This window comes from Arvicola amphibius, chromosome 2, assembly GCF_903992535.2.
Source record: "Arvicola amphibius chromosome 2, mArvAmp1.2, whole genome shotgun sequence".
In the NCBI taxonomy this organism is placed as follows: domain Eukaryota; kingdom Metazoa; phylum Chordata; class Mammalia; order Rodentia; family Cricetidae; genus Arvicola; species Arvicola amphibius.
In genome coordinates this window covers 151,308,549-151,336,498 of record NC_052048.2, presented here as the reverse complement: position 1 = coordinate 151,336,498, position 27,950 = coordinate 151,308,549, and the positions used below count along the sequence as shown (strand labels likewise).

General features: G+C 42.0%; 1 protein-coding gene across 1 annotated transcript in view; it reads left to right on the top strand.

Annotated features, from left to right (window-relative positions):
- The window catches only part of Cdk6 (cyclin dependent kinase 6), a 175,907-nt gene extending 149,740 nt beyond the window's left edge, over nucleotides 1-26,167 (top strand). Inside the window, exons 6-8 of the mRNA XM_038320092.1 lie at nucleotides 18,544-18,594; nucleotides 22,433-22,568; nucleotides 23,834-26,167. Of these exons, the coding sequence (XP_038176020.1) occupies nucleotides 18,544-18,594; nucleotides 22,433-22,568; nucleotides 23,834-23,980 (334 nt within the window). The 3' untranslated portion in view covers nucleotides 23,981-26,167. The remainder of the gene's footprint in view (nucleotides 1-18,543; nucleotides 18,595-22,432; nucleotides 22,569-23,833) is intronic.
- The last annotated feature ends 1,783 nt before the right edge of the window (nucleotides 26,168-27,950 follow it).

Sequence of the window (27,950 nt, the reverse complement as noted above, 5' to 3'; positions counted from 1 at the left end):
GGCACACATCTGCTCTGAAGCATCCTTCTCTATAGACATTGGTAGAACTCCCAAATTAGTAAGCAAAGGTTACAGAAGGTTCTCCTTTGTTTGGTTGTGAGGCCTGGCCATCAGAGGGCCGCTGCCATGCACCAACAGCACTCAGTGTCACCCTGCAGCTGCCTTCCTGAGTGACGTCTTGACTGCTTTCAGGTGCCAAGTTCACCTTTTACAATAAATCGTCTACATAGATAGTAGTATTGATGTCCGGGGACCAAAGTTACCTTGAAGTTTGTTTTTGCTGAATTTTGGCAAATTAATCTTCTAATTATTAATTAATTAGCATTTAATATTGCAATCGACACAAGCAGAAAATTAAAATTTCTTTTGAAACTTTCAACACTTAAAAGTAATGTAAGCTAAAATGCATATTAGCTGACGGACGACGTATACAGTGTTTGTTGTCATTAGAAACATTTTTATAACCTATTAAACATCTTTTTAGGGGTTTCTAATTAGCTGAGAAAAATGAACATAGCACAAGCTTCTAAATCTTTATAAATTTCTCTTCAGGCAAGATTGACATCATAACACATGCCTATAATTCCAGCACTTAGGAAGTAGAGGCGGGAGGATCAGTCACCCTTAGCTACCTAGCAAGTTTGAGGCTAGTCTGGGATACCTGAGTCCTGTTTTAAAAAGGAGAACATATCCAATGTTTTTATTACTTAAGGTTTTACAGTCTGATATATTATTTTTTTAATTGAACGTCTTAAAATGTCAGTTCCTGTCTTTTAATTAGGAGTCATATTTACCCAACAGGGTGTTGTTAGAGAATTAATTTATATTATTATTATTATTATTGTTATTATTATTATGTAAAGCAGGTCCTTCCTGCAAGTACTTGGTAGCTGACACTTGGTGGTAGTGGTGTTCTTTATTTTTTAGGTTACAACACTTTTGGTTTTTTTGAGACAGTGGTTTTGTGTGTGTGTGTGTGTGTGTGTGTGTGTGTGTGTGTGTAGCCCTGGCTGTCCTGGAACTTGCTCTGAAAAGCAGGCTGGCCTTGAACTCATAAAGATCCACCTACCTCTGTCTCTGAGTGCAGGGATTAAAGGCGTGGGCCACCACTGCCCGGCTTTAATATGTTTTTAATCGAAACAGAATTACATCATTTCTTCACCTTTCTCCTCCTGCCCCCTCTCATACTCTCCAGTTGATAATCTTTATTTTACTATTATAGGTATATTTTATGTGTGTGCATATATATGCTTGTATATATATTCATGTATATTATAAATACACCCTGCAGAATCCATTTTATTTGTGTCTTTGTGTATATGGTTCCAAGGCTGACTTCTCTGCATTGACCAACCAGTAAGGGGGTCCTTCCCTGGAGAGGCTAATTCTCTTCCTCTCACCTACCATTAGTTACTGTTATTTATCTTGGGAGATAGGCCTTGTGAAAATTTCTTCTTCCCACATTAATATGACTGTTGATATTTCTATTGTTCTGGGCTTGTTGTTATGCACCCACTTCTAGCAAGACAGGTTTCCTGGTATTCTGGCTCTTAAAATATTTTCATCCCTTTTCCTCCAGGTTCCCTGAGCCATAGGTGCAGGAGCTGTGGTGTGGCTGTAGCCATTGGTGCTGGATTCCCCATTATCTGTTGATGTTTGCATTTGTGTCCAGTTGTAGTTTTCTGCGAGGGTCTCCATCTGCTGTAAAGAGAGGCTTCTTTGATGAGGGGTGTTAGCTACACTTATCTGAGGATACAGGAATAAGATTTAGAAAGCAGTAAGGAGTCATGCTGGTCTAGAAAAGTGGAAGCCGTAGATTCTTTTTGAAGGTCAGTGACTTCTCTAGCTCTTTGGCTTCTCTGTCTCCACCTTCTCAGACTGCCACACCCAGCCTGTAGAATCCCTGAACACCTGTCGTCATGCTTCCATAGCAAGCATTTGAACTGCTGAGCCATCTCCCTGATACACAACATGTAACTCATGGTTTTCATTCCATTTCTCTAAGCCTGATTATCTGGTCTCAGTCAGTGTTGGGAGCTGAGAAAAACTCACAGAAATTCTACCACTGCTAAACAAACATGAGTAAAATTTTTCACATATGCCAACAAAAAAATCTATTAATACTTTCAGAAATGATTCTATTTCTATTATAACTGTATTGCCAGTATCCAAAACAGCATTAAATATTCTCTGAAGAGATGAAAAAAGTCAGACCTTCAGTTAGTCATTTAATCTCCCAGGGCTTCAGTATATCCATTAGTGTAAGGTGATCACTTTCAAGGAGAGTTGAAGTGCAGAGAGACATGACAGTCAGTGAACTTCACTGTGTTACACAGAGTAAGAAAACATGCTTGTTCTTATGTGTGTCATTTTCCAGACTGTAGCAACTTTAAAGTTCTCTCTAATGCTCTTTGCAAACAGCACAGTAGGGCACCATGGGGAAAGTAAACCTAGAGAGATTTGGTCCAGAGAAAGGAACAAACAACAGTATTGAATCTTTCTTGTAAAATTTGTCGTAATGAGACCAGAAAAATAGGGGGAAAGGAGCAAATGATGGAGGAGTAACGAAGATGAAAAACTTGGAAATGAGCGAGAATTCATTATATTTGCTACCTGCTTGGATGTGTTGCTTTTAACAGGCAGGCTCATTCTGCCCTTTGGAGACTAATGCTCTGTTTGTATGGTTTAATAATTTTATATTACTCTGGTCTGGGCCACAGCACAACCAGAAGCTGAGACAGCCAGCTTTCCCTCCGTGGTTTTAATCAGTTACAGAGCCTGGGCTTCTGTCTTAGACTGCTATCTATTACATAAGACTTGGTGTGTCTGTCTTGTTCTGAAGTCTGAGCAGTGGACACAGTCTTGTCCTACTCTAGACAGTACATCTTTCTGGAAAAGCTGGTCTGCCAGGATTACCAATTCCATATATTAAAAGCCAGAGTCAGTTCCCGGTGGTCAGAGTGGGCAGCAATAAATCATGCACCAAAAATAACACCTTAGCGGCTAAATTCTGTTTAGTAGGTGATTTCCCAAGAATAAGCCAATGCAGTGAGTCATCTCTCCCAGCGCTAATTCGAACATTAGTTCTGTCTTACACCTCGGTGCATTGGGGTGCATGTTTTTAACCTTTAGAGCCCTCCTGGGAGGTTCAGAGTCTCCTCGCAGTGAATAGAAAACAGACTGCTTCTTCCTTCAAAGGACCCTTTCCCTTTTTTTTCCTTTTCTCCTTCTCAAACTGAAAACAGTCTGGGATTCAGGAGGTCAGCATTGTGGACCCCGAGAGAACAACAGCCAAGTTTCTTGAGGGTTGATATTGTACTGTTTCAGTCAGCATAAAATACAAAGGAGAGATGAATGTCAGTGCATGTATGGAAGGTACTCCACCAAAAAAACAATGAAACCTGATTGAGTTAATAAAAGTTCACATAAATGTAAATATCATTTGAATATGAGAAATGCTTTCTATTTTCCCAAATAAGATTGAATGTTACAAGGATATGAAATATTTGTAAATCCACTAATAGATTTTTTTTAAAGCTCCAGTTCTCAATTCCAGTAGCATTTGCTAAAGAGCATATTTTCACTTGGTGAAAATAGCCAAGTATTGTTGGAGGGCAGATAAAAGGAAATTTCCGCTACCAACCACAGAATGGTATATTACCCAGTTATAACCATAAAACCAGTATGGTTCCAAATGAAGAAGAATCGGGCATTAATGGAATAGACTAAAGAGCCCAAAATCTCAGCCTAAGAGAAGGTATACATTATCATCTATCACAAATCTTAAAGGGTAAAGTAGCTTGTTCATCAAACAAGGCAAAGCAACCAGTCAACTTGTTAGAAGAAAATGAAAAATCTAATTACGTTCTCACTAATCCTTGCAAAACAAATGACAGCCAGCTTCAAGAATCAAGTGGTAAAATGAGACCAAGAGAGGATAAAGTAACACAGGAAATATTTCAGAGCCTGAAATGGAAGTTCGCTTTTGAAGTATTAGAATGTCAAAAGCCAGAATGTTGGTGAATTTCACTACATAGAAATCGGGGGCTGGAGAGATGCCCCAGTGGGTACAAGTGATTGCCATGCAGTCTTGAGGATCAGAATTCGAATCCCTGAATCTAGGAACAAATCTGACATCCTGCAGATATCTGGAGTGGAAGCTGTCAGGCATCTAGTGTCCTCCTCTGGCTTCCTGCGCAGAGGGTTCATGCACTTAAACTCTCTCACACAGAGAGAATACTACTTTATTTAAATTTAGAAAAGTCCTTGCTATGCAAGCATAAGCAACCATTTGTATCCCCAGAACTCACACACACACACACAGAGAGAGAGAGAGAGAGAGAGAGACAGAGACAGAGACAGAGACAGAGACAGACATCCAGAGAGAGAGAGAGAGAGAGAGAGAGAGAGAGAGAGAGAGAGAGAGAGAGAGAGAGAGAGAAAAACCAAAAAACCCACAAAAACTTAACATGGCAGCGCATACTGTCCACATGCTAGGGAGGTAGGCATAGAAGGGTTCCTCAGCCTTCTGGGTGGCTCCATGGGCACGAGACCCTGTCTCAGAAAACAATACAGAAAGCCACTAAGTGTAACAGGGCGAAATTGTCACCAGAGAGACTTCATCCAGCAACTGCTGGAAACAGATGCAGAAACTCAAAGCCAAACACTGGGCCAAGCTCAGGGAATCCTGTTGAAGAAGAGAAAGGATTGTAGGAGCCAGAGGGTTCAAGGACATCACAAATAAACTCCACAGAATCAACTAACCTGGACTCATAGGGGCTCCCAGAGACTGGACCAAAACAAGCGAGCCTGCTTGGGACTGCCCTAGGGCCTTTGCACATATGAGACAGTTGTGTAGCTTGGAGTTCTTGTGGGATTCCTCTAACAGTGGGAACAGGGCTGTCTCTGACTCTTTTTGCTGGCTTTTGGAACCCTATTCCTCATATTGGGTTGCCTTGCCCAGCCTTAACACTGCAACTTGATAAGCCATGTTTTGTTGCTATCCATAGAAGGACTGCCTTTTTCAGAACAGAAATTTAGAGGAAAGAATTGGGGAGGGACAGAAGGAAAATGGGGAAGGGGCTGGGAGGAGAGGACAGAGGGAAAACTGGTCAGGATGTAAAATAAATTAAATTTTTAAAATAATTTTATTTTAGTTATATAGCGCTAACTGGATTTATTAATGCAGTTCCATTCTTGACACAAAAGAGTGAAAGAAACTCAGATCCCTTTCCCATTCACATATTCTTTCATTCAAAGGCAGTTTAAGACAACTACATACTACGTTATAAATACTTCGGGCCAGTTTGTTCACACTGACACCTCCATTTCTCTCAACTGAAAACCTCACTGGCCCAGAGTGATGGGGGAGGAGAGGCTGGCTCTGTTCACCAGCTATTTCAACAAGCACATACGAAGGCTAACAACTTCCTCTGAGTCATCACAGCTGTCAAACACCAGAGTCCCTTTGTTTGACTCCTGCTGGAACACAACGTGAAGCACAGCCTAGGAGTCTGAATCTGGTTCGTAGCTGGGTTTGCATCCATCTGTGTGTTCACCCATAAACAGCTACATTCTTCAGTTATTACTGAAGGGAGAGAAACAAAACATTCAAATGGGCCTGTTCCGTCTAGATAGTCTGTAAAATTTCTACTGAATTGTTGAGTTATCACACAGTGTTGGGCCCCCATCCAACATGAGCTAGACAGAGGGAATACTGTATTCACACAGAATACCAGCTGTCTTCACACGTGTAAAGGAAAGGAAAGTACTGCTCCTTGGAATAGAGTACAAATTCTAACAGAGTGGACGAAGTGTGTGCCTAGACAACAGGATAAAGGGTGTCCTCGATCCCTGTCTTCCTAGAGGCTGTGCGCACTCAGGCTGTGCTTCGGCATGGCATCTCTAGTTCTCAAGCCAAGTATTGAGATTCCACTCAGGCTGCAGTGCTGCTCAAGAAAGACCTTTGAAGGATCCACCCATCATTAAAAATACGAATCTCGTGAATAGATCTTTTGGACACTGGACTGGAGAGATGGTAAGACTGCTCTTCCAGAGGACCTGGGTTCAATTCCCAGCACCCACATGGCAGCTTACAACTGTCTGTACCTCCAGTTTCAGGGAATCTGACACCCTCACACAGACATATATGTAGGCAAAACACCAACTGATGTAGAATAAAGAAAAGAAAACTAGTTCTTTGTTCTGCACGGTGTGATGTGACAGGACACATGTTATGTTTCACTGGTCAGACAGTACTAATTCTGCAGTTCTCAAAGACAAATAGACAATGTCTCTGACTCTAAAGGGTCAGAGTTCATGTTTTATTCTAAGCAGATTCTAAGTTTAAGAGGAAAAATGAGAAAATCAGTCTTGTGTTGTGTAGCATATTTACAGGCAATGTTTGAATTGTTCACTGCAACTTGAGATCATTTGTGGTACTGACTAATGCTTATGGTTCCTTTCTGAGCAGAGCTTTTTAAAATTAATTTATTAGGCATAATTGTAGGTATGTAACTGTGCTTGTGGAGATTAGGAGACACGTCTCTCCTTCCACTGTGTGGGTCTCAGGGCTCAAACTCAGGGCATCAGACTTACTGACCACTAAACCATCCCTCTTGTCCCATAAAGTGTGTGTGTGTGTGTGTGTGTGTGTGTGTGTGTGTGTGTGTTTTGTTTGGTTTTTCAAGCCAGGATTTCTCTATATCCCTAGCTGTCCTGGAACTCACTTTGTAGACCAGGCTGGCCTCTTAACTCACAGCGATCCGCCTGTCTCTCTCTGCCTTCCTAGTGCTGGGATTAAAGATGTGTGCTACCACTGCCCAACAATGTATATTTAAAAATAATTATAAACTACTCCAGCTAACAGATTCTTTCATTTCAGAAATCTCTAGAGACTTATCAAATTTTTAAGTCTTCAGATCTAGAAAAAATGGCATTTGCTGATAGCTGCTACCATGTGAATTACAGTTTTTGCAAAAGCAGGACTGTGTACAGTAGTATAGTAGTGATCTCACACACAGCAGAATTCCTAACACATGCTGTTGCAAAAACAAACAAACACCATGTCAAAGAATGAGTCCTCTGGGTTCAGATGTCCTATGGCATGCATATGAAGGTCAGAGAGCAACTTTTGGGAATTGGCTCTCTCCTTTCACCGTGTGGGACCCAGGAACTGAACTTGGTTTGTCAGACTTGGCAGCAAGCCACTAAGTTATCTCAACAGACCAAGAAGTGGTTTCAAAAAACATATTTCCATTCCTATCATGTGAATGTCCTCATTATGTGGATATATTTGTTTATTGCTTTGAAGTCAGTCAGAGGGAGAAACATCCCTCATGTATCTCATTATAGTCAGTGGTATAAGCTACTAGTTAAGCTGAGTTCTCTGCTGCTACTTGTGGAAAATGGTAAATTTGGAATCATTCCCAATGACTTTTCTATGAATGATTACTTAGTCTTTCTATTCATGTTTATGGATCGTTTATGGATTAGTATATTAGTAAATATACTAATTGGGGTGGGGTCTGTTGCATCAAAAAGCTCAAGTGATTTAATGATCCTTTATTTAATTTTAACTCTCAATTTTGAATTAAAGTAGTGGGATGCCCCTCGTCCTTAAGCTGTATGCTGGCCCTCCTCATTCTCATCCCGCCCACCAGCTCCACACTACTCATATTCTAGTCAGTGTGAGCCCTTTGCAGAACAATAAATTATTCACATCTGGTACCAAGAAAAACATCCATCCGGTGATTTATTTTTATGGCAGTTAGCAAACAATGCTCCTAAATACTGCGATGCTGGCACATGCCTCCCCATGAGTGCACCTCCATTCCCTAGTAGAGGACTTTCTCTTCTCCACTTCAGCCCTTCCTTTTTAGCAGGGGCCTTTCTCCCTTTCTGCTGTTGTCCTCTTCCCCTCTCTGTTCTTTCGTTCCTTATTTTGCCTTTGCTGTATTTTTCCCCCTTCAGGCTTTTTTTCCTTTGCCTTCCAAGCATCACATCCCTGCCCGCATGCCTGTGTGAGGTCAGCACCAAGGTATTCCTTCTTGTCACTTCTGATGGTTTTGCTAAAAATTCTTAGTTAGGATAATAATTGTGAATGTGCCCCAGTTTTTAGATACTCATGATTTCTAGGCAAATCTTATCTGGTGCCTTGTTTAGACTGACTAAAGTATAAATTAACATTAAGTCAAATCCAGTTTTGTTGCTCTGTGCATTTCCATTCGTATATATATATTTGTGCAAATACACATGTTCTCACTTGAATGTGTGAACTTGTAAAGACCAAGAGAGCAGATTTTGAAATAGAACTGAAGTTTATGGAGGAGAAGAGGAAGTCTTCATAAAGGGGTGAACAGCAGCCATTACTTGGCGAGTTTATTTCTCGAAACAAAACTGCATGTTAAACACTATAGACACAGAGGTTTTATACAAGCTAGCCCTAAGGCAGAGCTTGCGGTGGTGTAGAAACCAGCCAACAAGTAATTAACACAAATGGACAGGCATAGGAGTGGGGAATGCAGAGTTTGACAGGTGTCAGTATCAGAACAGGCCTTTTTTGAAACCAGAGTTTATTACTTTATTATTTAATTCTAAGTTTTCAGATGATAGAGATTCACCACATTCTTAGGTTATTCAGGGCTTGTGTGTCGGCAGGTGAGGCTCTGACTATGTAGTAAATACGTGTTTGTCACTGTTTCCCTACTATGTACTTAAGCTGGTCAGAAGTAGTTTCCACCCAGAATCTGTAATATCTGCTTAGAAATATAATTTCTTAACTCCTTATTTGAACTGGTTGATGTTACATATTAAGTGCTCCACTAGTATAAATTGTATCATTTCAGTGGTGTTTAATGCATTCACTACCATGTTCTGTGGTCGCCGCCACGTTGCAGAGGGAAACTCAGTGTCCATTCACAGTCTGGCTCAGGCAGCTAAAGCAGCTCTGACATGATGCAAGAACTTGATGGATTATAAACAGCAGAATTTGTTTCTCATAGTGGGGAATCTAGGGCATATAAGGTAAAAGAGCCAGACGATTCCGCTCCTGAGGGCCACTTCCTTCTTGACAGCCTTCTCAGCATACCTTCAAGTGGCAGCCTGGAGAGTCCCTGAAGAACTTCCCTAAGGCCCTAGCTAGCCCCAGTCATACTCTAGTTCATGACCATCACTCCGAGACTAAGATTTAAGCATCTGAACTGTTTGGGGACATAGATATGGTACATATCATACAGTCTACCCAGTAAACCAGTTCTAGACAACCACAACTCTAGCTTACGGGTCTGTGTATGTGATATATCCATATATATCAATATAACAGACCCATACCATATGTGTTCTTCTGTGACTAGATGCTTTTATTCAACATAATAGCTTCAGAGGTTACCTGCCTGTTGTTACAGTAGTTCATTCTCTTTTATGGCTAAATGATTTTCTGTCACATAGCTGCTCATTCTTTTCACATTCATCAGATGTTGTTGCTACTTTTGCTTATTAGGAAAGTGTGTTATGGCCATTCATGCACAAATCTTTGTATGGACTTGTGTTTTCAGTTCTGTATGGTATATACCTAAGCGTGCCTAACTTCCATTCGTGCACAAATCTTCGTGTTTTCTACATGTTTCCAGTTCTGTATGGTATATACCTAAGCATGCCTAACTTCTTGGTTTTCATAGTACTCACTCTTCAATTTTTAATAAACCATTTTGTACATTTTAATTATAAAATATTATAAATTATTATAGCTAAAATTAATTTTGGTAGTAGGCAGAGAGCTGATTCTGCAGGCAAGGCTCTGGCAGAGGACCTGCACCGTGGGGGAGCTGACAGCCAACGCCACCTCCAGCTCCACAGGACCTTCATGGACATCACATACTCAGGCGATGCACACTCCTGTGTCATTCTGCATAGCTATAAGAACACTATAGACTTAAAACCCTGCTTCTCCCAAGTCAGGGTCAGATCATCTTACACCAGGTGTCTTTCCATCCTCCACGCAGCCTCGTCCTGCCAACCTAGACCCTTGTCGTCTCTATTGTGCACTAACCTTGTCCCCAGAACTAACTCAGTCAATCCTCGTCATATTAATCTCTCTAAACTGCTTCTAGTTCCTGTCTATTGAAGTCACAAAGAGCACCCTACCTACTTCCTTGGCTGTTTCCTCAGGTAATTTGATTTCCTCTGTAATAGAGAATTAATATTTAGTAAATATTAATAATTATGCTGAGTGTAGGGGCTTTATCACTAACATAAGATAGACATCTCTGTATAACCATGCTTTTATCTTTCCAAGGAGAGCATAGATTCTTATGACAAATATGTATGTTTATAAATAATGTTCAGTATAATTCAAATAGTGATTATGTAGATTCCAAACACTTTATTTTTAATTTACTTTTATTTAGAGTGTGTGTGTGTGTGTGTGTGTGTGTGTCTACATGTGTACCATGTCTGCGCAGGAAACTACAGAGACCTAATGAGGGCATCAGATCCCCTGGAACTATAGTTTATGGCCACCTAATGCAGGGACTGGGAACCAAACCCAAGAGCAGCACACACCACTGAACCACAACTCTGGTCCCTCTAAATGCTTTATATATAAAGAACACACATAATGTTATATTATTGACAGTATCACGGTGTGTTCCACAGCAAGGGCTTTTGTCTCTGCCTCCAAGTTAGAGCCTTCTGTGCTAAGTGGGTTATCGCTCAATGAGTATTTATTAAAGAAATCCATGAATTGATTTTTCTGTTGAATCTGCTGAATTGAGTAGCTGGTAACTGTAAAGTGATAAGTTAACTTTCTTAGATAACAACTACAGAAGGGAGTGTAGAGCAAGGATAAAATAGGAAGGTAATACTTTGCCAAAGGTCACTTTATGGATATGGAAAATTTCTCTACCCATCAAAGAAGGCAACAGCCAAAGCATGGCCATGGTTCAAATGCAGGTTACAGAGGTGTTCCATAGGGTGATCCCTGTCTTCCGTGCCTGTTTAGCAAAATGGAAGAATTTATAAATTAAATCCTTCGTCTTCCACTATGCATGAATCATTTCCTTTCTGTAACAGCCCTGCCCGTGTACACTTATGCAGTAGGGAACACTGCATATGTTTCCACTGCTCACTGAGCTACCCATGGTGTCTGTATGTTCTTCTTAGCTGTCCGCTTAAACGGACATTCGTCTGAAACTTGGCCACTGTAATCTGACCCAGGAAAGCTCGCTGATAGCAGGGTCACTACGCGGTATTTAGGGATTTTTGCTAAGTAACACATAGTAGATGTTAGGAGTATTTCCTAAAGCAAGCTCCCTGCCGACGCGAAATTCCCAATCAAGCCAGGTTTAATGGGAGTTCTGCACTCTCGGGTGGCCCCGAGGGGGAACCGGGAAGCCCTGCAAATGCGACCACCTGGAAGAAGTAAAGGAGACCGCTGTTCCTCTTTTGTGAGCTCATTTAAATACCCTGGGTAATGGTCCTGACCCCCACCACCCAGGAAGGGGTCAGGACCTGGCCTGCTGGGATTTGGAGTCCAGAGCAAAGCAAATCCCAGGCCAGGGGCTGGGGCTACATCCCCAGTTTAACAGTAGAGGAAGTGGTTTTGCCAGTTCAGGCTTAATGAGCTCTCTCCAGGAAAAGCCATTCTTTCTTTGATTAGTTACAAGATCTTTAATGTGCATAGTAATAAATGTATAGTAACCCAGAAAAAGGACTGCTAGGCTTAAGTAAAAGAGCTCACTTTGGTGACATGAGAGTTTTTGTATTTTCTTTCTTTGGTTTTTTCTGTTTGTTTGTTTGTTTTTGAAACAAGGTCTAACTTATGTGCCTGGCCTGGAACTCGCTGTGGAGACCAGGCTGGCCTCAAACTTGATTGTAGCCACACCCAGCCTCTTTCCCCACTCATTTACCATCTGAAGCACTTTCTCATCCAATATAATGTTGACCAAAAGCAAGGGGAATGTGTGTGTGTGTGCGTGTGTGTGTGTGTGTGTGTGTGTGTGTGTTTACCACTTCTAGATCTGTTTGGAAACTGGCCATTCTGTATATGATAAAGTATCACTTAGTGGATCCATGAAGTAGGTGTTGTTATCTCCGTTTAAAAATGAGTCACCTAAGAATAAAACAAGCCAAGGGACTTTCCTAAAGTCATTTAGGGAGAAATGGTTGAGTTGGGTGTTTCCAGTACAGTCCATACCGGTCTTTTCTCCAGTCAACAAACAGCCTTTTAGCATTGGGCTGAAAAATACAGCATGGTGTGGTAGATTGCTTGCCTGGCACTTGTGAGATCCCCAAATTCAATTCCTACCACCACCAAAAATGCATACAGGAAGGAAGACATACAGGGAAAATTTCAAAAGAGGCTTGTGGGGAATCCTTGCCTAAACACCAAAAAGTGTGCTCGTTTTACTGCGGCGGTGCCATAGATGGTATTCAACAGAGAATTGACCTCCTGTACTTGGAAAGGAATGCAGGTTTGCCATTGAACTTTGCAATACTCCCTTCATAGTAGAAAAGAAACCCTTAACAATGTAAATGAAATGTATTTGTTTCATAAAAGGTTTCAGGGCTATCAAAGATGTTTTAGCGGGTAAAGATGCTTTTGCCAAAGAATACAACCTTAACTTGGTCTCCAGCACTACATTTTAGAAGGAGAGAGCCAGCTCCTAAAAGCTGCCCTCTGACCTCCAGATGCTCACTGTGACACTCATGTATACATATCATAAATTTAAAAAATAGATAAGTAAGCAAGCAAGCAAACAAAGCAGTTTAAAAACAGAGTTTTATCTTCATATTCGTAGTTATAATGTGTAAAAAGGAATATCTTAACAGAAAAGCTTAGAAATAAAATTCTTACTCATAAATCATTACAAATGGTATAGTATACCTTGGTGATGGCATATATGCTTGGTGTTTGTGAGATCCTACACCACAAAATAGATGTTCTAGTATATTCAGTTTCCAGGCATTACCCACACACACATAAATATTGATAAATAAATTGGTTTCAAAGTGTCACGTGACAAAGCCTTAGTTCATGTGGGAGTTCAAAGTAGGAAAAGATTCCTACTATAAGTGAAAGAATTCTTGCAGCAAAAAAAGAAGCTTGTCCTGTTGGGGTGGGTGAATATATGTGGAGGTCAAAGGGTAACTTGAGTATTGGTCCTCGCCTTCCCACCTTGCTTAACACTAGGTCTCTGTTGTTCCCTGATGCCTACACAAGCTTGCTGACTCTTCTCTGATTCCCATCTTAACACTGAGCACCAGATCACGTGGGATCACATTTGCACATCACTAGACCAGGCTTCTTGCGGGTTCTGAGAGTTTGAACTCGGGTCCACATACTTATATAGCAGGCTCTTGACCCACCAAGCCATCTCCTTGGCCACTCAAAGCATAGACAATGACTGTGGTCCATTTTCTGTAGTTATAATTCCCACTTTATCACTGTGCGGTATTATTGTTTTAAATATATATTACTTTTTTCTGTGTTTACTGAGAACCTATTGATTACCAAGTCTTGTTCTAACAATTTTCACATCTGTACCTCATTAAGAAGAGAGTAGTGTATATGTATGCTTGTATATACGTACATACATATATAAAAAATACATATTTAAAACTAAAAAATTACTGCAGTCATAAGCACATATAAACTAGATTATACACACATAATCACTTATGCCCAGAGACGAAAGGTACAGGGGGCTGATGAACAATCACACAATTTGGAGGTAGAAAAAAACTCATTTATTCTTTTTTCTTTATTAGAGAGTATGCCATAAAGACACTTTTCAAATTGCTTTCCTATTATTTTAGCTCCAGTTAGGCTATCATTTGTGGAACAGTTGTGCTTCTTTCTGTGAGAGATGCCAAGGGTATTGTTAGCAGCTTGTTTATGTATGGCATTGAAAAGAATAAAGTTTGATCACATTCTGTGCGAATGGTTTGAGCAGTGAATAAATAGTCCACACAGATAAAGTTATGACTGAATAAATAGGAAAAGACCATGCTGGGTTCAGGAAGAAGCTATCACATCCATTGTAAATTACCAGTGCTGGTGGCTTCATGTTGGCATACAGGTGAGTCATGACTGGAAGGTGTATTGTTATTAGGGGCACAAGTTGTCATGAGCAAAAAGAATAGATCCGCTACAACAACTGAGGGGTCTCAGGACATAGCTGTTCTTGTGAGCTTGGCATATAGTAGTAGTATGCAAAAGGCTTCCTCTTGCCTCCTGGAGAAAAGCAAGTGGGATAGTAAACCTGTCAGCTGACGCTAATCAAAAGACCCATTGGATGCTCCTCTGCTCAGATACAGCAACATGACAAACATGGAGTTCAGTCCCCAGCAACACACACACACACACACAGACGCGCACACACACAGACACACAGACAGACACACACACACACACAGACACACGCACACACAGACACATAGACAGACATGCGCACACAGAGACACACACGCACACACAGACATACGTGCGTGCGCTTATGTCCGTACTTGTCCGTGTTTAACTTGACTTGGAACATGAAGTTTGAGGATGTCTAACACAACGAAGGGGAATAATTATTAAAACTGATGTCAGTCATCATGTGTCCTCTTTTGTATCCTAAGAATACACAGGCTTACCTCTGAAATCTTTTTAAATCTGAGAACATCAAAGACAGATTATGTCCTGAGGTCTCAGTAGCTTTCTTACTTTTCCTCTCCATATTCTACCACTGAGCATCAAAATGTGAACATGATGAAAGTATTTATTCTTGTTCTCAATTCATTGCATCCCACCATTTTCTGGATGTGCACAAATTACCTCCTGTAGACTTAAACTAGTTCCTGTAAACTCTTCAGAATTTTCTTCTAGAAACCAGATTGTTCTAAATTTTTCATCACATTTATGATCATTTTCTTCTCCTCTTCCCTTTACCATGTGTCCCGTTTTCATTGTTTTTGGACTGTGTATCTGTATCCAGGGAACCACTGCACTGACATTTTACTCGTACCATCACAGCTCAGTGACTCTGTGTAACTAAAGCCACACCACATCAGCTGCAAAGCAAAGTGACAAAACTCAGAGTCACACGCCAGCTGTTCCCAAGGTGTTCATTCTGTCCTGTACCCTGAATTGCTGCGTCATCTGAGTGTTCATCAAAAGAAAGGTTGTACCTAAGTCCCAAGAGCTAACTCAAAGACAGCAGGGCCCATTTCATCCTGTAGGCCAAACGCAGCCAATAAGTAGAGATAAAACCAGTAACGGAATAGAGGGGCCTGGGGGTCCTCTGCTGTAACACCCAGCAGTGGGATGGGCATTTGTTCAAAGATGTCATGAAAAACTTTGCCAGGAAAGAAGGGAACCAAAACTCCAGGCAATAAAGACATGAGCTCCTGTGTAGCTGATTATGGGGCTGGGTTTCAATGACCAGTGCTGAACCACTGTCTCCAAAACCTGTGTGTCGAAACATCTTAGCCTTCAGGTAGACGATTACGTCACACAAAGACAGTCAGAGAGGTGCCTTCTCTTTCAAGTTGGTCTCGAGGAAGCAACAAGGCTGTAGTGAGAAGCGGCGGGGCTGCGTCCCGCCACCCGCCGCCGGCTAGCTTTACACCCGAAATAATTACACGGAAACTGTATTCTTTTAAAACACTGCCTGGCCCATAGTTTCAGCCTCTTATTGACTAATTCTCATATCTTGCTTTAACCCATATTTAGTTATCTGGGTAGCACCACGAGGTGTGGCTTACCAGGAGAGATCTTAACCTGCGTCCATCTCGGAGAGGAGCAGCATGGAGACTCACTATCGTGACTGCCTGAAGCGTCTCTCCAACTCTACTTCCTTGTTCCCACAATTCTGTTCTGTCTACTCCACCTACCTAATTTTCTGTTCTCTTAAAGGGCCAAGGCAGTTTTCTTTATTAATTAACCAATGAAAGAAACATAGACAGATAACTCTCCTCCATCACAAGGCAACCAAGCCATTTTACAAAGCAGGGAGTGGGCCCTCACCTGGTTCCCATCCTCTCAAACAAAGAGAGCTCCATTTCTGTTGTTTCTGTGACTGTTCTCTAGTTTATGAGTCTGTTATAGCTGCCTGAATAGACTATAAGACCAACACCCCAGAACAAGAGACAGGTTTAGGCCTTTTTCTAGAAGTATCCATTGAAGATAGCCTTTTCAGCTTGCTTCTCAATAGTTGGTACCAGAGTATTGACGTTGAGCAGTTCTGTGATACTCAGAAGTAATTGCTCACCAACTTCTGTGGCCACCATGCTCATGAGAGGTATTACAGCTAGCATGGTTACAGAGCCACATAATCGGCACCTAAGCTTAGCTAAAATCCTTTCTCTGTGTATAAACTTGGTTAACCTGGTAGCCCTGACCCTCAAGCCTTTTAAAATATGGTTAATAGTGGGGGGGGGGGTCAGTTATGTATTCCTATACCTCAGAATGGCAATTAGACTTTGCCTTTATAATTTCATAATTTTCTCTGATATCAAGCAAGCAAACATTTTAGTGAAAATAAAGTGGAATATTGTTTCTAAAAAATTTATGTATTTGGTACTTTGGAGGATTTAAAAATTAAGTATGAGCAAAAAGATTGGGCCCGGGAGCAGACTTAAGTATCCAAAAGGACCATTGTCTTGGTCTATTTGATGATTGTAAATGAACCCTTAGACTGAGTAGTGTTTTATAAGCAACAAAAGTTTATTGTGCATGGTTCTTTAAGCTGAGAAACCTAGGATGAAGATGCCTGTGGGTCCTGTGTCTAGTGAAGGTTGCCTGCTTCCAAAACACCAGTTTCTTGCTGCCTCCTCATAAGACAGAAGGGACAGGGCACATCTTTCTACCTACTAGATCTCCAGTCTCATTCATGGGAACAGAACCCTACACAAATCCTTATCTCTTCATAATATGCCTGACACCCACACTCAGACATAGCACCCCCCAATGAGTGTGCAGAGAACACAGCACCATTAAGCTGGTGGGTTGCTTTGTTCCTTGTTGAAGTAGAACAGAATGTAAAAGCTCATAGATGTTCAGAAAGCAGTCTGATTACAGGATCCCACAGCACTAGCTTGTGAAATAGCAGAACTCTGAAGAACACCTTCCCAGAGTCCCACACTGCCTCTCCCCCGTGGCTTTAGCTGCAGAACATTGGTCATGAAAATAATGTGTTTCAACATAACTCTGAGATGCGCAGTGCAGGCTTTGGGGCATAGCTGACCTGGTTTGAATTTCCAGTCTGTAATTCTGTAGGTATTGGTTAAATCACATATCATCCGCTAATCCCGCTTCCTCGTCTACGGTGCTGCTCCTGGAGGTTTGTAGAAGTTAATGACACCCTGTTTGGAAATGTGCTAGATACAACATTCATACTCTATAAAAGATAGCTGCTAAGAATCCATAATTTTGTGTTTTGTTTTTTGAATTTTATGTCACGTTTTCACTTTGTGCTTTGCTATTTTGAGACTTGTCTAAGGCCTCAGTAATGGAATGCTCATTTTCTACATGTATGACCCTGGGCCTATAGTCAACTAGACAGTAACATACACACTATAATTTCATATCTAATATAATAAGGTATACAGTTCTTGATAATAACCTATAAATATTTTACATAGATTGGTATTAATAGATCAGTTTTAGTGATTTGGCACTAGAGAAGCTGAGGCAGCTGGGTGGTAAATTTGAAACTGACTTGAGTCCACATAATGAATTCCCAACCAGAGTGGGCTTTGGAATAAGGCTCTGACTGAAAAATAAACAAAAAAAATAGAAAGGGGAAGAAAAAAATAGCTGTTTATGCCATTCACTGAACAGGAGTTGAAGAAGATTTATTTGTGTACTACGGTTGTAAACAACAAAAATATTTATTAAGTGTGTTTCAGTTAGGGAATAGTATTAAGACTAATGGGGAAACCTAGAGACATCCCCACCCTCAAAGGACTGTTTGGTTTACTTGGGAAAACACAAAAATGTCACAAAGGGAGCTTATTTCATAGCAAATGAAATGGTTGCTGCAGATAAGAAAGGCTTAGCACTCAGAGAGGACACTGTTGCCTCTGAAGCCCAGAGCTAAGATTTTTGAACTTGTAATGGTTAGCAGTAATACCAAGAATAAGGAAAGGAGTGTAATTAAGAAAAGAGACCCAGCGTGCTACAGCATCCAGGATAACTAGAGAAGCCCAGCCTGAGGACATCCTCAGGACTCCCACATGCCTTTAGTGGAAGGCTCAGACCAACATGGGCTCCACCCTATGGCAGGTTAAACTGAACTTTAAAACCTGGGCCTGTAGACCATGGTAGCTTTGTTGTTGCAATGGCAGCAAACAGGATACATGGTTATGGAAGTCAGACTCCTCAAGAGTTCCTGTTGCAAGAGAAAGGCTTGGCAAGCCTTTCTTGACCAGAGAGGGACAGCCACACTTCCTTCTCACACCAGTAAAGAATCTTTGGCTTTCTGCTGGAACAGTGATAATGGCAATGATTGGAATGTAACATCAGGAAATGCCTGGTTTTAAAATGTGTCTTTATTCTTCTAGGCCTCTTTTTCGTGGAAGTTCAGATGTGGATCAACTAGGAAAAATCTTGGAGTAAGTAGTAATTACAGTCTTACATCACATGAATGTCCACAGTGACTGTCCTCTGATGTTCTTGTTTCTCTTTTACCTTTCTTGCCTCAAGCTGAAGCTGCAGACAGTCTTACTAGTTGGTGTGGTGAGTTGGGACAAGGAAGAGGAGAACCTCACTTAGGGCTGATCATGATGCGTAACCTTGCTGCTGTGCTCTGAATGCTTGTGCGCTGCCCGGGTGGCTTTTCGCTGCTTCTCTATGCTTGGCTGAGCTCTGAGTGCCATCTCCATAGTGCAGATTATTGTCTGCTTGTGGTCACATCTCTGCCTGTCCATATCGGCATCCTGCTCCCATTGAAAGTCCTTGATCATTCTTGTTGGTTTGGCATTGCATTCCCAAGCCAAGGACAAAAATGCTACCCAGTCACATTTTCCCTCAGGACAGCAAACTAGGGAATGAGAGCCTGGGTTCTCATCTATGACAGCTGTAAGTGAGAAGAAGTCGCATGAAGCACCCTTCAGTGGTTTAACTGCCCCATACCTAGCTGGTAATTGCTGGCTTAACCCTATTTTCTTTAGCTTTTTCACCTGAGAAAAGGAACTGACTTTAGGTTCTCTGTTCAGTCTGTTTTCCAACTTGTGTGTTGCTTCTGGTTGTTTGTTCCATTGCTGTGTGATGCTTTGCGAACTTCATTCGTGCCTACGTTTGTGCATGTGAGGATGGGCATGCTTTCATGTCACTAGAATGTAACTGTGTGGCATCCTTTTCGGATATCCTTTTTGAATATGTGCTTTTGCCGAGGCCCACCCTAAATGAAGTATAATGGAAAGCGCATAGGAGTCCTGGCTACAAGTCACCACCCTCGTTGGTTGGTAACGTTTTTATGAATCTCAAGTGAATTTTTAATGGAATTTTAAATCTATAAGACCCACTGCCCCACAAAAACAAACAAATAAACAAACAAACAAAAAGAGAATTATTTACTTAAGCATGATTGCTTCACACCTGGAATTCACCCCAAACTAATGACTCAGTTCTTTTGGAATCCGGAAGCTCTTCCTGCTTTGAAGCAGAAAGAACATTGCTGGCTTTGATTTGTGTGTTGAGGAGGCAGTTTACTTTGTTATTGTTGGTCTGGTATGGTCTTGTCTAGTCTGGGGACTTCCCCGGTTCTGGGCAGTCACCAAGCGTGTCTACTGACAATCCTGTAGAATGGACACATTCTCAACCAAGCCGTTTTGTTATCCTACTTTTGCATGGCAAGCTCCTGTCATTCGCTGGTGGACTTTTTATTTCCCCTGAGACTGTAGAATGTGTTCTGTGTGCATGTGATCTTCAAGGACGGACCCAGGAAAGTAAACTTTCTAGTTTTCCTCTGTTGAAGGACAGTCTTGGTGATATCTGCCACTGGGCTCTGGAGGTCATCACCTGCCCTCCCGTCCTTACTCTTCCTGGGAGTCCTGGCCACCTCCAGCACAGTCTGCAGACCATGGAGCCAGTGCAATGGGTCAAAAGGAACATTTGGCTCGCCCCGTGGGAAAGCCCATTCGACTTTTGGCCAAGGCCTAGCACTCCCACGTGGCCAACAGAAAAGCAACCACAAAGCCTTGCATGTTTTGTGCCTTTAGATTATACTTCTTGGTTTCTGGCTTTGCCCATTAGTCTGAATGGTCCTCTCCACAGGAAAGGGACAATGCTGCACCCTAGTGTCACTGCCAAACTCCTTGATGTTGTTTCTACTCCATCCACTTCAGCCTTTGTAGACGCTGTGCCCTGTCAGCTTTCACGGCTTCTGTTTAGCTGTCCAGATAGTGAAATAGGACGTGACCTTTTCTATTGAGCTTCTCACACTTTCATTATGCTCATTGGGGGCCATGACAGTCCTTATTGGACATGAAGCTGATTTTTGTAAAAGGAAGATTGTATTCTCATGCTCTTAAATAAGATTAAGCTGTAGACAAATTTCTATTTTCAGAGAGCATCAAGTGCTTTAGAAGTAAAACAGTGGTGTTAGGCCAAACATTTAGAGCATTTTCTAAGAGCCAGAACATAGTTAAATGAAAAAAACTATGGGATATGGCAGGCATTCTCATTCCTTACCTGTCTTCTCGACAGTGAGAGGATACACACCTGACTTGGGTGTCTCATGGGTTTTTACAGGAATCAGAGAAGACAGTAGGGTGGACTTTGCTTTATTTTTATATGTGTATGCATTTGTGTATGCATATATCTCCATGCCTTATGTGGTGTTAATATGTACTTAAATATTATGCAGACAGACACAGTGTTTCTCTGAAATTTTTTGGCTTCTGACTGCTGTATTCATAATGTTTGAAACTGCTAATAATACTCAGGAGACTGAGACCAGAGGATTATGAGTTTGAGGCCAGCTTTGGCTGCACGAGGAAACACTATCTTTAAAAAATGCTGCCAATAAAATAATTTGAATTCCAAGCATCTTTATAATCCATTTATAGGTATATGATGAGGAAGATGTACAAAGTCCTGATGTAAACGGGCTAGGAAGGGACAGAAGTTTCAATTGTGTGTAATAAGTTTTCTTTTCCTCTGTGGCCATTTTATTCAAACATGTCTCTGTGTTGACTTTCGTAGGTAGAGTGATGTTTTTACCCCTTCCTTCCTCACGTTATAGTTCTTACTATTGAACATAGTTGTATGTTGCTCAGCCATGATTTGCTCGTCGGTTCCAGTATATCCATGAGTCTGCCTTTATGTGGCTGTCTGTTGATGCCAGAGGGAAGGAACAGAGTTAGTTTCTTGCTCCATGCCTTGTGACATGTGCACTGGTGATGGGGACTGTGCTCTCCCCAGGGATGTCTGTGACCTGACAAGGGAATAGTGACAAAGCCCTGTAGATCCTGTGACATTTACCACCTATCTTCCTGCAAGATGTTTGTAGCCACACCTGGTTCTGTGCAGCAGAAGGAACAGAGCGGAGCTTTAATGTGGGTCAGCGCCATTTCTAACTAGGGTTAAAATAGTTTGGATCAGGATCTGCAGCTATATAACCTGTCTACTAAATTATGTTTTTGTTTTTTAGTTCAGAGTTACTCAGAGTCTGTGTACTCGCCAAATAACACTTAACTACCTATACGTAAACTAGAAATAATAACTACATATGTATAAATTGTATGGGGCCACCAGCCTACCAGTAATAACTAACAAATGGATATTGGGTGCGTGCCAGTGTGTGCCAGGCACTGTCGCATACAAATGATGCCAAAGCTCATGGTTGTCATGTAATTTGTCCTTACATGTCAGCTAAGGGCAGGTGCTGAATCTGAAGCCACATCTGCCTATTCCCAAAGCCTATGGCTCACTTTGCCTCCACATCTCTAATCCCATAACGGTTGTCAGGGGAAACCTAAATGACACCCTTTTGGTGGAATGTTTCTCATTTTGGAATACCACTAAATCGTGCTCGCATAAAATAGGACTGACATACTTTTTGAACCTTATTTTTTAGTCTAATTTATGTAATTATTTAGAAAATTACTCTTTAGTTTGAGAACGTGGCTAAAGTAATGTGTTATTATTAACAGTGTAGTGGATGGGCATCATGAAAGCTCGTCTTCACAGAGCTCTTCCATCAGAACACAAAGTAGAGCTCCATCCGACTAGAGGCATACGGGTGTCCAGGTGGTCCTGCTTCGTCGCTGCACTGGGACTTGTCTCACCTGCGAACCCCCTGCTAGTGTCTGCTGCCAGGGACTTCGCCTGCTTCCTGTGAATGAACTCCATAGTGTTCTCTGAGATTGTGCTGCATACCAGCTCTAGGATTTGGTGAGGAAGCCATATGACTGCCAATGTTCACATTCCCTTCTGGTTCTTCTGTAGCGTGATTGGACTTCCTGGAGAAGAAGACTGGCCCAGGGATGTTGCTCTTCCCAGACAGGCTTTCCAATCCAAATCTGCCCAACCCATTGAGAAATTTGTGACAGATATTGACGAATTAGGCAAAGACCTACTTCTGGTAAGTTTCCAGAATGTAGTTGGCCTGTGCCCATTGAAACTGGATGCCAAACGTTGTGTACCCCAGCCACACGACATGGGAGGCCGTGGTCCTTCTATGGATGGCAAACATTGTGTACCCCAACCACACGACATGAGAGGCTGTGGTCTTCCTGTGGATTTGTTTCCAGCTGCTTGTTTTTGACTCTGGAATGTCTTTTCTACTCCATGTTTTGCATGTGTATTTGGATGCAGCGTTAGAAGGCTCTGGATTTTTTGGGCACAGGCTTCTTGACAAGAAAATGTGTTTTCTTCTTTAAAGTTCCATGCTACTTGAGACAACTTGATAATCATATCCATTCGAATGTTTTTTCCCAAAGGAATCAAGTAACAATTCTTCTAGTTATTGCTTTATTTAATAAGCATTTAGTGTGCCATGCACATATAAAATATCCTGCTGAAAATAAGATTCGGGGGCTGGAGAGATGTCTCAGTTCTTAAGAATATGGACAGCATTTGCCAAGGACTCGGGTTCAGTGCCCAGCACCTTGCAACTCCAGCTCCAGCCATGCTGTCTTTCAGCCTCCATGAGTACCTGCGCTGTTGTGCACATTCCCCCACACAGACCCAAAATACACATACCTAAAATGAAGTATCTTTTTAAAAAACAAAATAAGCACTTTTGTACTATCAAACTCCTCGTTATTGATGTCATGTGCACTGTCCTGCCCTTGGGGACTCGGAAGGCCCTCCTTTCTGCACTGTTCTCGTCAGAGCCCTTGTGAATACGAAGTCTGAGTCACGAGCCCTTACTACCTGATTCACACTGTGGATCGAAACCTGCACTTCTCGTATCTGTCTCATCCTGCCACCCAGGCCAGAGAGGTAGCAGGTTCCTGCCACACGTTTGTCTCATGGAAGCAGGTAGCTGCTCCCAGAAGAAACGATATCCCTGAAGACCTCGGTCAGCTAATGGTCGAGGGCAACTTGAATAAAGGTAAGGATGTTCCTCACAGCCTACCAGAGTACTCAATGGTTGAATAAGTTATAATTCTAGAAGGTAATTTTTAACTCAGTTATTTGGCAATCAAATTAAAGCTTTTTGACAGAAGCACTATTTCTTGTTCATGGTGTTTTAGTTCATTCTCATGCTGGGGACTTTGTTCCTAAAGCAGAACAATTAGAGAAAGTTTAGAAGCCACTTTTCCGGGACGTCCTCCAAGATCCAATGCACAAGCACATTATTTATCTTGATGTGTTTCCGATAAGATGTTTTCTTTATTGCAGAAATGCTTGACATTTAATCCAGCGAAAAGAATATCTGCCTATGGCGCCCTGAATCACCCGTACTTCCAAGACCTGGAGAGGTACAAGGACAACCTGCACTCCCACCTGTCATCCAGCCAGACCACCTCGGAGCTGAACACAGCCTGAGGTTCGTGGTCATCTAAACATGTCAGTGGTTGATGAGTCTCCTGAGAAAGCCTTGCAGAGCTGTTGAAGAAACTCGCTGGGGGCCTTCCAGATGCCGGCTTCTGAATGGGCTCTGCTTCACCAAGGAGACCACCTAGTTTACTGTTCCAAAATCAATGCAAGAGCGATTGCCGCTTTGTGTTTGTTCACCTGTTTGTTGTCTGTCTGTTTGAAGAACCTGGAAAACTTCCAGATGAAGAGAAGCTGCTGACCCATTGTGCTGCCATTTCATTTTCTAACCTTGAGTGCTGCCCACTGTGGGATGGTAATCTAGGTCCAGCTGAGTTATGACATCATCTCTGCAGCACTGGACCTGCTTTGGTACGGGGGGGGGGGGGGGGGGAGGTTCCTGATCTTGTAAAGTGTTAACTTTTTGTAGACGACAAGAATTGAATTTTAGAGACTAAGGTGAGGACTTAGTACAGTGAAGGTGACTGAGCAGTTTTTTTCTCTCCAGTTAGAAAGGTGAGCCTATGTCCTCAGCATTTCCTTTCTGTCCAAAAGCTTTTGCTAGCTGTAAACGATAAAGTTTTGGACACCACAAAAATGAGAAAGTAAAAGGGAGGGGAAAAATCTAAAGAGACTTTTTCCAAGCATGCATTCTTCTGTTTGCTCTTTGGAAAGCTGAATTTACTTGTCCTAAGTCCTATGTATAGTACAGTACCCAATTCTTTTTCTGGGGAAAGGCCCTATAAGCATTTTATTGCTTGCAATAGATTTAGGGACTGTACTTCAAATAGGTTTTAAAGATAAAGAAAGCCTAAATTTCCTGGTTTGAAATGTTATTTCCTTTGCATTTCTTGTTATTTTGTTCTTTGTTTTAGAGAGTTGCTCCCTTCTCTGGTTTGGACATGGTTCTGACTAGAGACAGGAGTGCCATGTGGTTCTCTCCACCTACCAGCCCATACTTTCCACCGTGCATTTGCCTCGTTCTGATTTGTTTGTACAGTGCCCACCTTCTCCATCGCCAGCATATCTAACACATGTTCCTACCATGCCTAGCTGAGGACAGATTGCCTAGCTGCCCACACCTGTCTGCCTGCCCACTGTCTGTCACTGAGTGCTTTGCTACCAGCCTTGTTCATGGCTCACGGCTGCAGTTCTGCCATCCTAAGAGGGTCCTTCTACATTTTCCTAGTATACTCTCCCACCTGCTGTCAGTGAGGTCACTCGTTCAGTGTGTCACCACCATATAGATTCTATCAGGTGTCACTTGGTGTTATAGAGTGGATTGTGGATGAAATGTCTAAGGGGATGGGTGTCTTTTCCCCTTTTAGAGATGACTGTTTACTTTCTAAAGTGACTGCTCTCTCCATACCCAGAATGTGCTTTTTTCTGGTGCCTTGTTCTCAGCCCTGCTTTCTGTAGAGCCAGCCTGGCCGGGGCTTCATAAACAACTTTCCCTTGCCGTCCGCTCTCAGTCCTCTATATTCCATGCCACTTTTGCCTTATGCACAGGTTTAATGCACTAGTAATTAGAAAGCATAGAAAGCAGCTTTGGGGAAGTTTAGCTGTGTTTTAATCATGTTTGGAGTGCATGTAAGTAGAAAGTAGATCATGTTTCAACATAGAACTTGGACAGAATGACCAATGTCAGATTTCAGATGGTGTATTCTGAAGCCTTACAGAGTTGTTTTGTAGCTGAATAATGCTTGTGATTATCTTGAATAGAGATGAGTTAGGTGCCCTTCCTATGAGCTTTGGGGGCTGGGAGTCAGTCTTTTTCCTTTTTAATACATGTATTGCATTCTTCTGATTCACTATCTTTAGAAACAAGATTTTTTTTTAAAAAGCAATATTTTAAAAAAAGGCTAGGCTGTGTGAATGTTCTGTGTATCATCATTACAGCCCTGGGATGTGTTGTGAGTGCCGTCAAAGCTCGAGATAGGCTCAAAGCAGCCAACAGGTCTACCCTAAGTCTCACCAAGACAGTGGGTTCTGCTTTGCCTTGAGCAACGTTCAAAATGTAGGCTTTTGCTGGGGCCTAGAAATTGAATATAAAACTCACTTCACCATGGCCTACTCCATTTTGGATTAGCATCCATGTGATAAAGTGAAAATAATTTTGAGCGTTTTGCTTTTGGAAGAAAAATAGTGTCTCCCCAGAATTGCTTTGTTTGAGGGAAATACAGCTGTCTTAAACTGGAATCGTTTAGTATTCTGCAGAATTTTTAAGGTATATATAGTGTTCAACTTCATTATTGTCATCTGTTTGGGGCTTATTTCTAAGTAGGTTTTGGAGGGGTTGTTGTTTGGGGGGGGGGGTTGTTTTGTTTTGTTTGTTTTCCGAGACAGGGCTTCTCTGTGTAACAGTCCTGGCTGTCCTGGAACTAGCTCTTCTAGACCAGCCTGCCCTCAAACTCACAGAGATCCGCCTGCCTTAAAGGTGTGTGCCACCACCGACCTGCTTTAAGTAGTATTTTAAGTCACAAACATTTTGGTATTAGAAACTTGGCATATTGTGCCAGAATGATCCAGAAAGGACATCCCTGCCTCTCTGGACCTCATCTCTATCCCAGCTCTTCATTCGTGCAGTTCTCTGGGTGTCAGGAACCTTGCCATCCAGGCCCTTAGTAGTACATGGAAGCATAAAGTGGAATAAAGGCTCAGTGAGTAAAACTCACCCTGTGGCCTATGGATTCACACACCTTTGTCACTAAAGAAGACCTTCTGCCCCAGGGTTCTGCTAAAACAGCTTTTAGTAATGAGAAACAGGTTTGAAATTACCATAGAAATAGTGGAAGAATGTGCCTAATCGCTTCTCTTTAGGGTTTGGTCCCAGGCCCTGGCATTGCAAGTCTGTCTGGATTTGTAACATCCTCTTCAGAAACAAGAGGGAAGATTTTCTAAGTAGTCCCCATGAGCTCCCAAGCTATCTTGTGGTGAGGAGTCCTGACCGCCCCACCGCCCTGAGATACCACAGTCTGTGAGCACCCAGCAGCTGCAGCGGCCCACTTTGACCCTCTTTGAAGAAGACGGGCACTCAAGCAGCAGAGAAATTGTTTAATTAGCTTGGGACCATTCCTGTCCCCAGCTTCTCACGATTTCCTCAGAACCACTCACTGAATAGTAGATTTGAATTTAGTCTCAGGTGATTTACTTCAAACAGCCCAGAAGTCCTCACTTAAAAACCGAATTTCCATGCGGTCATTTTTAGTGAAAATAAGAAGTCTAGGATACATTCTGGGTGTTGCCATAAACTACTTCTCTTTAAATAGAAAGTTGTGCAGATGGCTCAGCAATGGGATGCTTGTCAACTAGTCTGAGAAAGTCAATAGTATCAAACATTTTGAACTTTAAAGTATGTCCTGAAATTGTTTTGTAAGGACTTTTATTTATGTGTATGTGCCACTGTGAGTATGCCAAGCATGTTGCAGGTGCCCTAGAGTCCAGGAGAGAGTGTCAGATCCCCTGGAGTTGGAGTTATAGGCAGTTGTAACCTAGCTGATGTGGGTGCTGGGAACTGAACTCTGGTCTTCAGCAAAATCAGGAAGGAGCAGGACTCGATTTTAACCTCTGCAGCTCCCATGCCATTCAGGAAAGAGCAGGACTCGATATTAACCTCTGCAATTCCCATACCTTTATTTTTGAAGTGACCATAGCTGCTTCTATTAAAAGCTATGCCTACTAAAGGCAGTTACAGCCATTCTCATCAGGGGAGTTAAATCATGTAAATGTTCTAACATCATAGATAGAACCACATGCGTGCGTGCGCACACACACACACACAGTTTCCTGTGTAGCCATGGCTGTCCTGGAACTCACTTTATAGATCAGGTTAGCCTCGAACTCAAGTAGATCTGCCTCCCCTGCCTCTTGATTCCTAGGATTAATGACATGCACCACCACACCCAGCTGTCTGTTTTTATGAGCTCACTTTCTGAAAGCACACTTTTGTTGGACAGCTGAGTTCAGTAAAGAATAGCACTGA